This window comes from Mesoplodon densirostris, chromosome 7 (assembly GCF_025265405.1).
Source record: "Mesoplodon densirostris isolate mMesDen1 chromosome 7, mMesDen1 primary haplotype, whole genome shotgun sequence".
Lineage (NCBI taxonomy): Eukaryota > Metazoa > Chordata > Mammalia > Artiodactyla > Ziphiidae > Mesoplodon > Mesoplodon densirostris.
In genome coordinates this window covers 118,091,888-118,107,860 of record NC_082667.1, presented here as the reverse complement: position 1 = coordinate 118,107,860, position 15,973 = coordinate 118,091,888, and the positions used below count along the sequence as shown (strand labels likewise).

At 55.8% G+C, this 15,973-nt stretch overlaps 2 protein-coding genes across 8 annotated transcripts; one reads left to right on the top strand and one right to left on the bottom strand.

The window, feature by feature from the left end:
- Window positions 1–2,140: 2,140 nt before the first annotated feature.
- FOXRED1 (FAD dependent oxidoreductase domain containing 1) lies at window positions 2,141–9,585 on the bottom strand. 6 transcript variants are annotated; one of them, XM_060104566.1, is made up of 11 exons: window positions 9,344–9,585; window positions 7,302–7,522; window positions 6,358–6,468; window positions 5,988–6,106; window positions 4,713–4,807; window positions 4,331–4,432; window positions 3,876–3,952; window positions 3,567–3,727; window positions 3,347–3,476; window positions 3,004–3,108; window positions 2,141–2,611 (listed from the first exon to the last, which is right to left on the bottom strand). In XM_060104566.1, the coding sequence occupies exons 1-11, from the start codon at window positions 9,549–9,551 to the stop codon at window positions 2,408–2,410; spliced, it is 1,533 nt and encodes a 510-aa protein (XP_059960549.1). In that variant the 5' UTR covers window positions 9,552–9,585; the 3' UTR covers window positions 2,141–2,407. The 6 variants fall into 6 exon arrangements, with proteins under 6 accessions (XP_059960549.1, XP_059960548.1, XP_059960550.1 ...); XM_060104565.1 differs by having other exon boundaries at window positions 2,470–2,820; XM_060104567.1 differs by having other exon boundaries at window positions 2,470–2,820; window positions 9,467–9,585.
- Window positions 9,586–9,848: 263 nt separating this feature from the next.
- Window positions 9,849–15,847, top strand: SRPRA (SRP receptor subunit alpha). 2 transcript variants are annotated; one of them, XM_060103113.1, is made up of 14 exons: window positions 9,849–10,078; window positions 10,691–10,774; window positions 11,070–11,233; window positions 11,412–11,575; window positions 11,843–12,002; window positions 12,134–12,287; window positions 12,515–12,606; window positions 12,711–12,829; window positions 12,954–13,040; window positions 13,346–13,518; window positions 13,619–13,832; window positions 14,228–14,391; window positions 14,480–14,578; window positions 14,745–15,847. In XM_060103113.1, the coding sequence occupies exons 1-14, from the start codon at window positions 9,962–9,964 to the stop codon at window positions 14,871–14,873; spliced, it is 1,920 nt and encodes a 639-aa protein (XP_059959096.1). In that variant the 5' UTR covers window positions 9,849–9,961; the 3' UTR covers window positions 14,874–15,847. The 2 variants fall into 2 exon arrangements, with proteins under 2 accessions (XP_059959096.1, XP_059959097.1); XM_060103114.1 differs by lacking the exon at window positions 10,691–10,774.
- Window positions 15,848–15,973: the final 126 nt, after the last annotated feature.

The window sequence follows — 15,973 nt, the reverse complement described above, 5'->3', positions numbered from 1 at the left end:
TGGAACTTGTGCTCAAGCAGCTTACGTCTGTTAGAGTGAAAACTCCCTGAGGCCAGGGATCGCTCTGGCTCCAGTGGAAGCAAAGAGGAACTCAGGTAAACACACTGAGAGCCAAGGGTAGGACAAGCATAGGACAGCCAAGCTCGGTGCTGGAGCAAAGGCGAAGGCTAGGTCCCAGTGTCCCTCGCACAGGGAAGACAGGTGCAAGGGTAAGTGCTGTCCTGTAGCCCGAATAAAGCCCTGTGGGAGTGCAGAGCGTTCATTATCGCCTTCCTAACAAGCGCAGCATTTGTTGTCCTGGAGGAAGCAGCTCACGGGGGAGGAGCCAGATGAAGGCCTTTTTCCTCCAGACCAGTAGATAGGGGCGTCTGTGCTGAAGGAAGGGTGAGTGGATACTGGGCACCAAAGGAGGCTGCCTTACAGGGTTAACACGGATGTTGGGTTTAGCCAGCCTCATCCTGGCCCCTGGCCCCTGGCAAGTTCCTCTCTTTCAGCGTGAGTTCATTGAGTTCATTCCACATTCAGGTGGCTCTTCCTCTTTTGCTCACCTAACTAGTCCTGGTTCTTCCCCACCCATCCTCACCCCCCAGCTCAGGGGCTTCTCCTGTTCCCTCCCTGGGAGCACATCTGCCCTCTTCTCCCTCCCTCACCCAACTGATGATCGGGAGGTCCACCTCCATCTTTTGTGTTTCATGCTTCTCCCCACAGGCCACTGTGGGAGGGAGCGGGCGCTTTACTAGCTGTCTCTACTCCCACTCACTTCTCCCTCTGAACAAGTATCCACACTCAACCCCACTGGGTGCATTTCTCCCTGGGGCTGCCCTCCGTAAGGTCCCCACGGACCCTCTTGGTACTGAATCCAGCCTTCATGTGTGTGTTTATACCACTGACCCTTCCTCCCAGGCTCTGGAGACCCCTCACTTTCTGGGCTTTTCTCCGGCCTCTGGCCACCTCTTCAGCGTCCTCATCTCTTAAATGTGGCGGGAGCCCCTCCAGCTCCCCCCCCCCGCCCCGCCCCACACCAGTCCCCTATTCTTCTCCCCTCCCAGGGTGATGCCGCTGCTCTCCTTGGCGCCCACATCTCCACCTACAGCCCACATCCCCCTCAGTGCCACAACCGTGAGTCAGCCTCTATTAGATATTTCTACCAGACGTCCTGCAGGCAGAGCCTTAACTCAGCATGTCCCAAACTGTGCCACTCACTCTGTCCCTCACGCTGCTCCTCATCTCTGCGAAGGGCATGACATCCATCCAGTTGTCCGAGCCAGAACCCTGGAGTCTTACTTGACCCCATTTCTCGCTCCTACTGTTGCCTCTCGGGTCCGTGCACCTCTTGCCGTGATGGTGCAGGCCTGGTTGTCTCTGCCACGTGGACTATGGTGATGGCCTGCTGTCTGGTCTCCTGCTTTGGCATCATACTCTTCTCCACAAGGCAGGCAGGGTGATTTCTCTAAAAGGAGAATCTGATCATGTTGCTTCCCTATTGAAAGCCCTCCAGTGGCCCCCTGTGCACAGAAAAGCCAAGCTCCACAGTGGGCTCTTCAGGCCCCAGCCCTGCTATGCCCCTCACTACCTCTCCATGACCTACCGGGGACACACCACTTGAGTCCCTTGAATTTTGTTAATTCTTGGCCCCAGGCCTTTGTATATGCTTCTCCCTCAGCCTGGGATCACCCTGCGTTCACTGTGTTAAACTGCTCGTCCTTTAGGTTCAGCTCAGAGGTCAACTTCCCTGGGAAGCTTCAGGGAGAAACACCCGGCTGGGGTGAGGCGTCTGTGTCCTGTGCTTTCTCCCAGCACCACAGGGACTGCGCTGTAGCTGACCTAGGGGCGAGGGGCCGGGCAGAGGTGAGACCTCTCCAGGGAGAACACATGCCATGCTTTGCCTGCTGGTTACGTCTCTAACATGTAGCCCTGGGCCTGCGAGAGTTGGAACTGAATACATATTGAACCGATGAATGAACACCTTCCTTCCCTCTACAGTCCCCCCGGGTCAGGAACTCAGGAAAAGGAGGCACTAACTTGCAAATCCTAACATCTAGGATTTAAGAGTGCTCCTGTGCTTCTCCCAGCCCGCCAACAAAGGCAAGTGGGGTAACGGGAGGTGAAAAGAGGAGGGGACAGACGACTGAAAGGAAGGCGTTAATCACGTTTATTGACCGATGAACAGGGTAAGCAGACCAGTCCACAGACCTGGGCCAGGCTGCCCCAGAACGCGCCCTGCCTGGGCTCTGCCGAGAGGCGCAGAGGCAGTCTTTCCGGGTCGGTCCCACGAAGCAGCCAGTCCTGGGCCACGGAGCTCAGGTCCCTGAGGTGTTCTGTCCGGCTGGGCTCCTGGTGGGTGGCATCAGCCTGGGCCATGATCAGTCCTGGGGTCCCACCCCATCGTTCTCTGTCGGCCTGGGCCTTAGGCAATGGTCGGCCCGCCTGCCCAGCCATATGGGGGCAGGATGGCCTGGACGAGAGGGGGGAGGAGGAGACCCTGGCGTGGTGCTGGGGAGCAATCAAGCAGTGAGGCGGTGTGAACGTGGGCCAGGGTCGGGGCCCGGCGAAGAGCTCCCAGGCTCAGATGATACAGTGCTCTTGGGCCTTCTCTCCCAAGTAAAAGCGGCTGAAGAGGAAGGGGCTCAGGTTGATGGTCTGGAAGCGGCCCTCCAGCATCACCTCTGCCACAGCCCGGCCCACGGCGGGGGCCTGCTGGAGCCCGTGGCCACTGAAGCCCGTCGCAAAGTACATGTTGACGACGAGGGGGTGAGGGCCCACCACGCCATTCTGGTCAAAGGTGTTGTAGTCGTAGTAGCCAGCCCAAGCGCTCCGAACCTGCAGGCCACAGGACGCGGGGCGTCGGGAGGGCTGCCCCGTGCTCCGCCCCACCCACTCCTGGCTGGGGTCGGCGCTCGGTACCCTCCGCCACCGCTGAGCGCGCTCACGTGACGGGTCCTGCGAGGCAGGGGCCCCGACGGGGCCCAGATGCTCCGGGGTCATCTGTCTCCTTCCAGTTACCTTTAGAGTCTCAAAAGCTGGTACCCTCCGGGCCAGAGGGGGCCACACCTTCTCCTGGAAGAAATCATGGTCCACTTCCAGGTTCCCTGGGTCTGGTTCCTCCTCCTGGGGGCAGAGGTGGGGACAAGGCTTACGTTGCCCAGGACGCACGGGCAGACCCAGGCCTCGCTAGCCTCTTTAATCTGTCCTCTTGGTAAGTGGTGGATGGGGGGAAGAGACCCCAAGTCAAAGCCAGAGGGGACCGTGACATCAGTACCAGCACTGGGCCCACCAAAGAAGCCTGACTGCTCAGCGATACCCGGTCTCTGTCTTCTCCCCAGCACCCCGACCCCACAGAGCTCACCTCAGCGGGGCTACAGCCGCCCAGGTAGTTGTTGCCTAATCCTTCCCGGCGGAAATAGGCTCCGCTGGGGTCTGCAACAAGCGGAGCCTCCAGGCCTGGTCCCTGGGGGCAGTGCCACAAGTACACATACCTGCCGTGACCAGCGGCGTTAGAAGCGGCGAGAACAGCAACTCCCCTCCCTGGCTCTCCTCTCACCCCGCCGCGGCCCTGGGCAAGTCACCTTTTCCTCGGCTCCACAGGCAGCTTGGTGCCCTGAAGAGTACCAGACGGCCCCTTCCCAATGCCAGCCAGCTCTGCGATTCGCCCAGACCAGGCCCCCGCTGCATTGACCACTATGGCGCATTCCACGGGCTGGTACTCCTGGCTGCGGTCCACCTTCACCTATGGACACCAGAGAGGGGGGCGGAGGGAGCAGTCCAGTTCTTCCCGAGCCTCAGTTTACCCACACTGGAAGTGGGTAGAAGAAGATCAAAATGACAGCCGTTACGTTTCTCATTTGGTAAAGGAGACACCTTGGCCGGGAACTTACATGGACTTCATGGATCCTTTTCAAAGTCACCTTCTCCCCACTGGCGGTCTCCATGTGGTTAGATGAAGAGACGAAACCTGCATGAAAAAGGAAAGAAAATAAGCCCTTGAGGCCTCAAAGAGGAAGGAGATGGAGATTCCACTGGTTTCCTGAGGAAAGGAAGCTGGAAGGCTGGAAGCTTTCCCACAGACACTGAAGCAAAGAGACAGGGTAACTGGGATGAATTTGGCCGCACAGGACAGGAGGGTGCCAAAATCTTCAAGCAGATCATGAGTCACGGCCAAATGCAGTTAGGAGCCAGAGTCAGGATGCCCAGGACCAGTCCCCAGGGGAGAACCCCCTATCCCGAGCAAGCACAGGCCTTGCTCAGCCTGTGCGTGAAGGTAAGACCCAGTCTGGGCTGGCGTCCTGGCTGGCACAGGTCACAAGCAGTGGACACGGGGCCGCAGACTCACGTGTCACCTCTCCGTGGCAGAAAAGGACCCCCATGGACTGGACCTTTCGCCGAAGCCCCTGGAGCAGACACCAGGGGTCAAACCAACCTTCGTTCTCCAACCCTGTGAGGAGAAAGAGGATGCGTGGAGGTGGGCTAGGACCCTCCTCTCCTGTTGTCTCTCCTGCACCCCTAACTCTTCTTTAGGGCTCGTAAACTGGGGAGTCACATTGACCAACTGCACCAGAGTCAGGCCCTGCGGAAGGACAGAGAGCCGGCCTGGCCCGGGGGAGGCCCTGCCAGCCAGGAGGGAAGCGTTCCTCCTTGACTTGGCTGCAGGGTGCTGAGACTCCTAACCTGAGGTGCCCCTCAACCCCGGACACCCTCTGCAAGCCAAGCCTCACCATAAGATGCCAAAGCCACTCCCTCCGTGTTTATCCAGGGAAACTTCTTCTGAAGCTGCTCTGGAGACATCAGACAAACTTTGGCTCCTTCCTGCCTGGAGAAATGTGTGGGTCTACGTATGTGTACTGGATGAGCGTATGGGGGGAGAAGTATGGGCCCCAGCTCCACGAGTCACCTCGTTCATGTCACTCCTCTGCCCCCAACTCCCCATGCATCCTCCCTGCTTCCTGGAAAAGAGCAAGCTCCTAGTCAAGGCTCCTCAGCATCTGACCCCCCTTTCCTTTACGACACCCTAGCCTCCCTTTGGCCACGCTAAACACCTTATCACCCCCTAACTGTTCCTCGTGCTTTCACAACAGGGCGGGTCACCCTGTTCCCTCCACTCCTTCTGCCCAGGACAGCCTTCCTGTCCACCTCCTAGAACAATCCTGCTCACCAGCACAACTGTCTCCTTCTGGGACCCTCATGCCCAAAGGCAGCATTGTATGCGCTAAAAGGACACACTCACAAGCCAGACTGCCTGGTTCAAGTCCCAGCACCACCACTTACTAGCTCTGGGGGCCTCAGTTTTCCCACATGTAAAATGGGCACGTTCTGATGATTAAACGAGTTAGTATTTATAATGCATTTAGGATGTGACCTGATGTCACTAGTGAAACTCGTAGAAGGTTCTGCTAAAGGGTCTCAGGCACAGAGATCAGCCTGCCTGCCCAGCCATATGGGGGCAGGATGGCCTGGACGAGAGGAGGGTGGAGGAGACCCTGGCGTGGTGCTAGGGAGCAATCTAGCAGTGAGGTGTGAACCCGGGCCGGGATTAGAGCCCAGGGTGACAGATGGGGCGCTGGGGCCCAGTGAAGAGCTCACAGGCTCAGATGATAGTCCTGACTGACCGGTCACGAGACCCACGGCCTTTTACACGAGTCCCCGTATGGCCGGCCAAGCCTACGAGCTTAGCTCTCCGGCTCTTAGAGAAAACATTTGCAGATTTGTGGGCCCCTCCCCAGAGGTCCTGACTTATTCGGAGGGAGGTGTCCTGGGTGGTCCTCATCAGCTGGGAGTTTAGGAACCACCGCGGCTGCGCTTTGTCCGTGTCTGTGTTACAGCACTTAGCACAGGGCTTCGGGGGTCTGCCCGTGTCCGTCTTCCCGACAGACTGAGCTCCTAGGGAGCAGGGCCTGTCTCACTGGCTCCGTCACCCCGGCTCCTAAAGTGAGTCAGAGCCCACTGCGTGCGGGCAGCTGAGACGCAGCATGGCAGCCGTGCCAGGCGCCCACCTCTGCACTTTCACGTTGTTTTCCATGATCGTAGCCCCCTCCTCTGAAGCCAGAAAGAGGTAACCAGAGGGGTTGAACTGGAGGTCCAGGGGAGGGTCATCGACCACGGCCAGGTACTCCTGTGTGCAAAGAAAAGCTCCTCCAAGAAGCTGACTTCAAGAAGGGAGGGAGAGCTTTCCCGGCCCTCTCACCACAGCCCCCGGGCTCGGTGCCCCGACCCAGAGGGAAGCCCTCTCCGGGCACCGCCACTGGGAAGAGAACCGGGGGTTCCAACTCCTAGCTGCCCATGCTCGCCCAGCCAGCTGGGCTGCTCCCCTCTCTGGGCTACAGGAGGGGTCACCACCCCACCCCCAAATCTCACAGCACGTACATTGATGTTCCGGAGAAATTCGACCGAAAAGAGGGAGAGCTGGATGTTCTCAGGCAGCGAGAACTGCTGGCGCATCCCACCCACAGAAAGTGCGGTGGAGGCCTGGGAGTACTGTGGAAAGACAAGAGGAGGCGATGTGGGCCCTGTTCCATGTGAGCGGAATACCGTACTGGAGGGCGAGAGTCACATACCCAAAGTTAATCTTTTTTTGGCCACGCTGCTGCTTGTGGGATCTTAGTTCCCTGACCAGGGATGGAACCTGGGCCACCTGCAGTGGAAGTGCGGAGTCTTAACCACTGGACTGCCAGGGAAGGCCCATGTGCCCAAAGTTAAAGGGGAGTCCTACTTGCAAGAGTATAATCTAAACTTGCATAAACCCATATGCAAGTCAACCAGCAGCCCAACAAGCACAATAGCTATTAAAATCCTTATTGGAAGATACACGGAGCAGAGAGGCTCAGTCATCTAAAAAGGGCTGGGCGCCGTCGTACAAAATGGTAATGGCCTGGAAGTACAAGGCAGGAGACTGACCTTTGCTCTACTAACTGGAAAACAGAGGGATGTGGCCAGAGGAGCAAGATTCGTGACCGGCTGGTAGTGGTAAACAGGAACAGTTAAAGCGCAAAAACCTCAGAAGTAATGTAACCTACAAGGGCGTCGTGACAGCTGTTTGTGTTAACCACAGCTTGAATGCAGGCCAGACCTCTGAGATCTCAAGACATACAACGTTGTGAAATGTGTTTCCAAAAGCAAAAACCTTATTGTCAAGGTCTCTGGTTTGAGGCAGGAAGAATATGGGGCTATTTCTCAACAAGGGCCAAAAGCAGTCCCTGCCCTTTGGCCCTTCAAACACTGAGGTCTTCCCTCTTCTCTCCTCCCCTCGAGTCCTTAAGAAAATACGAGGCTGCACCCCACTCCTGACTCTGCCCCACCCCAGACCTCACCGTGTGGTCCCGCTCCACCACCAGCACCCGAATGGCACCTTGCTGCTTCTCCAACCTCTTCAGCCAATAGGCTACGGACAGGCCAAGCACCCCACCGCCAACGATCACCACATCAGAGCGTTCGGGGGGCAGGTGGCTGGTGTCATACAGTGGACTCCACGCCCCTCCAGGAAGGATGGACTGGATCTTCTTCTTAATCTCCGACACCTTTCCATGCCAGTCTGTGGGATACAGTTATGGTCAAAGAGGGCCATACATCTCCTTTCCAGGAGGTGGAGGCGGGTGTGTGTTGGAGGACGGGCACAGGAAAAGGTGGGAACTGAACCCTGAGTCTTCAGTCCTCACTGCCATTCCTTCTCACGAGGTCAACTCGCACCCAGCAGCACTCCACAGCTTGGCTTCATGTTCTCTATACCAGAGTCTCGCTTCCTTTGAGAGCATTATACCCAGCACTGCAAGATTCAACTTCCTAAAACTGACACTCTCTATTCTCTCCATTGGCTAGGGGACTTACACTATTTCCCTCCTGTGCAGACCTCTCTCTCCCCTGAGACCAGGCTTCTGGATCAAGAGGTCCCGGCACACCTAGAGCCAGCCGCACTGCCCTCTGAAGCACGGACCTCTGAGTGGCACCTTATCCTGGATATCCATCACCAACAGCAAACCTACATTCATGTTGTCTGTTATCAAGTCCTGATGACTTTGCCTCTTAAATATCTCCCCAATCTGTCTTTTTTCCCCCATCTCTACCACCAATGCCCTAGACCAAACCACGATGTCTCTCCCACCTAAACTGTTACAAGCTCCCGTTTCCACTCATTCCCCTCTTGTCCACCCCCCCAACTTCTTTTCTATATCACGGCTAGAAAGATCTTTTCTAAACACTAATTTAATCACACACTCTCTTGCTTAAAACGCTCCAGTGGGTTTCCATTACCCTAAGGATGAAAGTCCAACATCTTTCACGTGGCCTGTGAGACACTGCATGATCTGGCCCCTGTTTGCCCTGTCTTCCCCGAACCCTCCAGCCTCAGCCCCTTCACTCCCGCCACAGGGGATCCACACAGGTGTTCTCCCTGCTTTGAAACTCTGTGCCCACTTCTTTGCCCAGTTAGCTCCTTGCTTCCTTTAGATCTCAGCTCAGTTATCATTTTCTCAGGGATGCCTTCTTTCCTGACCCCCTAGACTATGCCAAGTTCTCCTGTCACGCTATCTCATAGCTCCGTGAACCGCTCTTTTGCAGCATGCAACACACTTGCAACTCTGAATTTATCTGTGATTGCTTCATGCTGTACTCTGTCTACCTTCTCCATAGAATCTCCAGTCTAGAACAGTACCTGGCACATCCTAAGTGCTCAATAAATGTCTTGAATACACGAATCCTTTTGTCTTTCACACCTAACTCACGAATCTCCAAGTCTTCTCTCACTGTCCCCAAAGTTCAAACTCTTCTCAGCATTCGAATCTTTCTTTGATCTGGACTTAACCTCACCTGTCCAGAGTACATTTCATGCTACTACTCAAACTGTCCATCTGGATGGCCTTTGCTAATTCCTTGCACAAGAACAATACTCTTCTCCTCCTAACCTTTGCTCAGTTCCCCAGAACCTGGAACTCATGCTTTCCTTGAGCCAGTAAACATCATCTTTCAAGGCTGATCTCCATTCCCACCTGTTCCATGTACTGCTATAATTACACTAGCTACTGGCACTGGCAGTGCAGGGTGTCCTCTGAGTTGGGTTCTCTCCAGTCTTGAACCGGTCTACTAAAGCCTTCCCTCTCCAGCTACACTTCAGGCACTTGCAGGACATATATCGAATCCTCTCTTTCTCTTCTTTCTTCCTTCACGGCCACAACACTAAGCACAGCATCCTGCACGCGAGCAGGACTTCACGCACTTCTGTGCCACCAATGAATCAGCCTGGCTGCTATTCTGGTGGTAAGCTCAGGCACAGAAGGATCTGGGACTTGTCACCTGAGAAGGGCAACCGTGGGTTCCATACCCCTGTCCAGGCTCTACAAGCTCCGGCAGGCAAGGTTACCTCCTGCTCCCAGCGACCCACTGTCTTCCCAACGCGGACCGGGACCTCGAGTCCTGAAAGTCACATGGGTGGAGATTGGGAACACTCCAGAACCACGATACCCTCCGCTGCCCTCAGCTTTACCCAGAGTAGAGCCTTCTCTGTGTGTGCCTAGCCCCCGGCCCAAGAGGCCCGTGCCCAAGCCGAGCGGCAGCGCCCTCCGAAGCATGGCCCTGCTGCTCTCGACCTCTAGGAGTGGGGCGCCCTACCCCGGGAAGGTCCCAGCCCGCCGTCACTGCTACGCGTCGCCGGCAGTTCATTCGAGCGCGCCCACTGGCCAGCCACCCCTCCGGGTCCAACCCCTCCACCCTATAGGCGGCCGTACTGTCCCTTGACTGCCTGAGAGCCCCGCCCAGGCCCGCCCCCACCCGCCATTGGCGAGCCTGGCGTCTACGTCAGTCCTGCGCGCCCGCTGGCCGAGCTGGGGAGGGACCCAGGCTACTGCGCTGAGCGGAAGTGCGGCTGAGCCGGTTTCCGGGGCCGCTGGTGTGACGTGTCCCGGGCTTGGCGCAGCAGGAAGCGGCGGCGATCGCGGCCTGAGTTCCCGGCGCCGGCCCCGGCTCCTTTCCCGCTGCCGCCATGCTCGACTTCTTCACCATTTTCTCCAAAGGCGGGCTAGTGCTCTGGTGCTTCCAGGGCGTGAGCGACTCATGCACTGGGCCAGTTAACGCGTTGATTCGTTCCGTGTTGCTGCAGGTACTGCCCCCGCGGGATCAGAACTCCGGGCTCGTCCCCCTGACCCGGTCCCTAGTCCCCCTCGACTGATCCCGCGCCCCCCTCCCACCCCGTCGGCCCACCTCAAACCGGCCGCTCACTCGTAACTGTGACTCCACTTCTTTCTCCCGCCCCCATCGGACCATCCCGCAACTTTGCGCCGTCCCCCCCCCCCTCCTCTTTCTGGGACTCTGGCCGGAATCCGTTGTCTTTTACCGTCGTTCCCTCCATTCGCCCCCAGCAGCTTGGTTTTCTGTTGTTTCGAAGGCCGGGTGAGATAATGGCTGGGAAAACGTCCTTTAAGAACTGTAGATAGTGTACAGCTGCTAGTAAGTCTGATTGTTTATATGAGATGAGGACTCCTTCCCTTCTGGCTCGCACGTGTCCTCCCCTCCCACCTCTTTGCCCCTTTCCCCCAAGCTGGGTGTCTCCTTTTCTCGCAGGAGGAATGCTGAAGAGCAGCTCCCCTGAATCTTGCCCTGGGGACAGGTTTGAGTTTGGGGGAATGTCTAGTTCTTCCCCAAAGGCAATCCTGGAGAGGCCCAAGTCTAGGTGTTGGGACAGTCTGAACTCTGAGACATACTCTTTTTCCAGGAAAGGGGAGGTAACAACTCCTTCACCCATGAGGCACTCACGCTCAAGTATAAACTGGACAACCAGTTTGAGCTGGTGTTTGTGGTAAGTGGGGGTATTTTAGAGGGGCATGATTATAGTCAGCACGGAGTCCTGATTATTCAGAAAACCCTGATTAATTGCACCCAGTGTTTATGATGAAGTAACTGAGAAGACACGGAGGGTGGAGGGGGAAAGGGGAGAAGCTCTTGGGCCCAGTCAGAGGGCTTGGCTGCTCCTAGGTCAGGGAAACCTGCCAGGTGGCTGAGCCAGTCTCTGAAGGCCTAGGCTGAGTTGGCTTCCCCCTGTTCTGGGCTGGCATGTGAGCAGATCTCTTGGCTCTGTTTCTTTCCCTAAACAGGTAGGTTTTCAGAAGATCCTAACACTGACGTACGTAGACAAGTTGATAGACGATGTGCACCGGCTGTTTCGTGACAAATACCGCACTGAGATCCAACAGCAAAGTGCCTTAAGTCTACTGAATGGCACTTTTGATTTCCAAAATGACTTTCTGCGGCTCCTTCGGTGAGAGGCCTCCCCTCTCCGAAATCAATTTCTGTGACTTGAGCTTCCTTCCCGAGGGTGGGTGAAGGGGAGTACGTTGTGGATTGAAAGGCACTCCTGAGTTTGCTGCCCAGTTCTGATTGTCCTCTGGGTGTGAGGGCCCTTTTCCTGGATTTGGACTGTTCCCTTTTCTCTTTAGTGAAGCAGAGGAGAGCAGTAAGGTCCGTGCTCCCACAACCATGAAGAAATTTGAAGATTCTGAAAAGGCCAAGAAACCTGTGAGGTCCATGATTGAGACACGGGGTGAAAAGCCTAAGGAAAAAGCCAAGAACAGCAAAAAAAACAAGGGGGCCAAGAAGGAAGGTGAGTTTGAACTTGGACACCTGGGGGCATGAGAAGTCGTTAAGGTGGGCTGGAGTGGTTCCCTGCCCTTCCCTTTGTCGTTGTTTGCCTCCCTCGCTTGGGTGCCCACCACCCTCACCACCCACCACCCTCACCGTCGTCCCGGTCCTCGCGATCCCCCAGATGTTTGTTTCTAGTTTCGTCTTAATGATTTGGAAGGCTTTTCCCCATTTGTCTATTTTGTTGGAATTTGGTCTCTTTTTCCCCAGTGAGTTTTCTCCTTGACAGGTTCTGATGGCCCTTTGGCTACCAGCAAAGCAGTCCCTGCAGAAAAGTCAGGTCTCCCAGTGGGGCCTGAGAACGGGATAGAACTTTCCAAAGAGGAACTGATCCGCAGGAAGCGAGAAGAGTTCATTCAGAAGCACGGGAGGGGTATGGAGAAGTCCAGGTGAGCATTCCAGCTTTTGCCCTACGTACTGCTATCTAGACACGTTGGGGGCGAGGGAGTCCTCGTCTCTGGGGCGGATGTTTCCTCTCCTGCTTCTTCATCGGAACCCTTTGTGCTGTAACCCTTTGCAGCAAGTCCAGTAAGTCAGATGCTCCCAAGGAGAAGGGCAAGAAAGCGCCCCGGGTGTGGGCACTGGGTGGCTCTGTCAACAAGGAAGTCCTGGACTATAGCACTCCTACCGCCAATGGGGCCCCCGAGGGGGCCCCGCCCGAGGACATCAACTTGGTAAGAGGCAGCAGGGCCCGAGTGAAGGTCAATGTTAACAAGAAATGGGGGCGGAGGGGGAGGTGAGGAGGGCAGGACTCTTGATTCCTTGGAGCGAGGGGTGAGTTACATTTGGGGCTTCCTGAATCGAAGAGGTGGAGCAGTGTAGACAGGGTAACTCCAGGCTCCCCCACCCCCAGCCCGTCGTGTTCTTGATCCCATCTCCTCCTTTTCCGCACACCCTCCAGATTCGAGGGACTGGGTCTGGGAGGCAGCTTCAGGATCTGGACTGCAGCAGCTCAGATGAGGAAGGGGCCGCTCCGAACTCCACCAAACCGAGGTAGGGGGTCCGAGGTGGCGGCTGGCGGGTGTGGCTCCGGAACTGAGGAGACTTGACTGCTGCCTGCTGGCCATATGTGCATCTGTAACCTTCTGTGCCTGCAGTGCTGCCAAGGGGACTCTGGGTGGCATGTTTGGGATGCTGAAGGGCCTTGTGGGTTCCAAGAGCTTGAGTCGTGAAGACATGGAATCTGTGCTGGACAAGATGCGTGACCATCTCATTGGTGAGTCAGGACCGGGTGGACTCGTGTTTCTGGGGTAGGGACGGTGCGGGGCAGAATGGCTGTACCATAGGGGTTGTTCACTGCTGCTGGAGCACTCATACCACGCCTGTCCCCCTCTTCTCAGCTAAGAACGTGGCAGCAGACATTGCAGTCCAACTCTGTGAATCTGTTGCGAACAAGCTGGAAGGGAAGGTGATGGGGACGTTCAGCAGTAAGTACCTCCCTGGCCCGGAAGTGCTTGGGTGGGCACCACGCACCCCAGGCGGCCACCGCGTCCACCTCCGTTCTCACTAGGTGCGTGACTTTTGACAAACCCCGTAACAGCTAAATTTCTATTTCGCAACTTGGACTTTGGGTGTTGATGACCTCTAAATTAGGAGGATTTAAATGAACTAGTACTTGTAAAGTCCTTAGGATTCCTGGGCAGGCTCCTAGTTCCCTTAGCTCAGAAAGGGGCTGGGCATTCCTGGAGCACGTTACTTGGGCTTCACGGATATACCTCTCCCCCCACCTCAGCGGTGACTTCCACCGTAAAGCTAGCCCTCCAAGAGTCCCTGGTGCAGATTCTGCAGCCACAGCGCCGTGTGGACATGCTCCGGGATATCATGGACGCCCAGCGTCATCAGCGCCCTTACGTGGTCACCTTCTGTGGTGTGAATGGCGTGGGGAAGTCTACTAACCTTGCCAAGGTCGGTGCAGTTCCGCAGCCCGTCTCTGATATCGTTTCTTCACTCTGCATTTCCTGGCACCTCTGGGTCTAGGTGACAGTTTTCTTTGCCTCTTTTGCAGATTTCCTTCTGGCTGTTAGAGAATGGCTTCAGTGTCCTCATTGCTGCCTGTGATACATTCCGTGCTGGGGCTGTGGAGCAGCTGCGGACACACACCCGGCGTTTGCACGCCCTGCACCCCCCCGAGAATCACGGTGGCCGCGCCATGGTGCAGTTGTTTGAGAAGGGCTACGGCAAGGATGCTGCTGGCATCGCCATGGAAGCCATCGCCTTTGGTACAGTGCACAGAAAGCTGGGGGGCTTGTCTGGGCCCCTTTTCTCCTTGGGTTCTCTTGGAACTTGCAGAGGACCAGGGTTACCCTACCACCAACTTTCTGTGCAGCAGCAGGTCAGGATTAGTGACATGCCGTGCTCTGCTTTGGGGTAACAAGTGTAGTTGCAGGCAAACCTAGTTTGTTTGTTTCTCTCTTATTTGGTCACCTTTATCCTACCGCCATCCTTTTCCTAAATATGCTTGATGGCTGAGTATGGGAATTTTTTCTTACACTACCTTGTAACCTAAGGAAACAAACAGGTATACTTCTAATATGGCCCGTTTGGGACTTCCTGAGAGGAAAGCTGGAAACGTGACAGTCCCGGAATTTTGACTTGACCACTTTTTTCTCTCTAGCACGTAACCAAGGCTTTGATGTGGTGCTGGTGGACACAGCTGGCCGCATGCAGGACAATGCCCCTCTGATGACTGCCTTGGCCAAGCTCATTACTGTCAACACACCCGACTTGGTGCTGTTTGTGGGGGAGGCCTTAGTAGGCAATGAGGCCGTGGACCAGCTGGTGAGGGCTAGGGCTTGGTTCTCCTTCCAGCCTCAGCTTTGGCCACTTCAGGTGCACCTTATACTTAAGTCATGTTCCTCCTTTCCAGGTCAAGTTCAACAGAGCCTTGGCTGACCATTCTGTGGCCCAGACACCTCGCCTCATTGATGGCATTGTCCTTACCAAATTTGATACCATCGACGACAAGGTAAATATGGACGACACAGGGCAAAGTGGACTGGGAGAGGGGAATGGCCATCCTTCACAAGCGAGCAGAGGCTCTAAGGGCACACTGGCTCCAAAGCCTCCTGTTGCTGAGGGTGCAAAGGAGTGGCCTGGAGTCGACTGGGTGTCATCCCCTTTCTCTGCTTCAGGTGGGAGCTGCTATTTCTATGACCTACATCACAAGCAAACCCATCGTCTTTGTGGGCACCGGCCAGACCTACTGTGACCTACGCAGTCTCAACGCCAAGGCCGTGGTGGCTGCCCTCATGAAGGCTTAACGTGGCTCTTGGCCAATACCAAATCACCGCTTCCCCCCAAAGCCCCCATCCCTGTATCAAGAATGTGCTTTAGCGTATGTGAGCAACTTGTCTTCAGTGTAGTTCAAAGGCAGAGTGAGGGGAGCTCCAGGCGAGGGCCTGCAGCCCCTCCTAACCCCACTCCCTGTTCAGCCCAGCCTCCCTCTGCAAGGGGCCCTAATCATGTTACAGTCGCTGCCCCTTACCCGCCCCCAGCCCCACGCTCCTCCCCGTTCCTACTCTCTCAGGCATCCCTTCACTCTGCCTACAGACTCGGTCTCATTACAGCTTTGACCAATGGTTAGAAGATCCAGCACCAGAGCTCTGCTAGTTAAGTGTGGTCATGGGGACGTCCGAGCATCATCCCCAGCTCCATTAGATAAAGAGACTTCCAGAGCCAGCTCTGGGTCTTGAGTGGCACCTCCCCCTAGGATATACACAGCTTTCAGGTCCCTGGGGCCAGGACGACACCCCCACAGTGTGGCAGTGTATGGCCTGTTCTTAATTGCTGCTGATTCCAGGATGACCCCTGGCCCCGTTGCCCCAAAGCATCAGCTAGACCACAGTGATGTGTTACACATGAGTGAAAGAGGAGCCCCTGCTTCCCTCAGAGATGAAGGGAGCCGAGCTGCAGTGCTGCAGTGGGCTTCTCGGCCTCCAAGACGACCTCCCACTTCCAGAATCCAGACATAACTTTGCATGTTCCCCTTCCCGGGAGAAAACCAACTGTCAGAAGGGGAGACACGCTGCCCCCTCCCGCTTCTTCACCTGGGATGGATCCTGGCTTTTCCTCATCCTCTACAGTGCCTGGTAGACAAGTGCTACGTTGAATACAGACCTTGTTAAGACGTGTCCTGTAGCTTGGTATTACAGACGTGCTATTAGTGCAATAAGGTGAAGGCTGTCTGCCCAGAGAAACACATAATTTATATAAGAAAATAAATTTCATAAATAAATTGCCTTGGAGTTATTTTACAGGAGGATTCAAAACTAAAATCCTACATCACACTAACTGTAGTTCTAGGATTTATGGTAAGAAAGGAAACAGGAATTGATAATGCTGAGGAATCAGGTAAAAATAA

Bases quoted from the DNA above. Each gene is read 5' to 3' on its own strand.
- FOXRED1 (XM_060104565.1), bottom strand. From the start codon at position 9,551: ATGCTTCGGAGGGCGCTGCCGCTCGGCTTGGGCACGGGCCTCTTGGGC. The intron at 7,523-9,343 runs GTAACCTTGCCT...TGTATCCCACAG, and splicing joins TGGGTCGCTGGGAGCAGGAG to ACTGGCATGGAAAGGTGTCG. The intron at 3,477-3,566 runs GTGACTTGCCCA...TGGTCACGGCAG, and splicing joins CCTGTGGAGCCGAGGAAAAG to GTATGTGTACTTGTGGCACT.
- SRPRA (XM_060103113.1), top strand. From the start codon at position 9,962: ATGCTCGACTTCTTCACCATTTTCTCCAAAGGCGGGCTAGTGCTCTGG. The intron at 11,234-11,411 runs GTGAGAGGCCTC...TTTTCTCTTTAG, and splicing joins GACTTTCTGCGGCTCCTTCG to TGAAGCAGAGGAGAGCAGTA. The intron at 12,830-12,953 runs GTGAGTCAGGAC...CCCTCTTCTCAG, and splicing joins GATGCGTGACCATCTCATTG to CTAAGAACGTGGCAGCAGAC.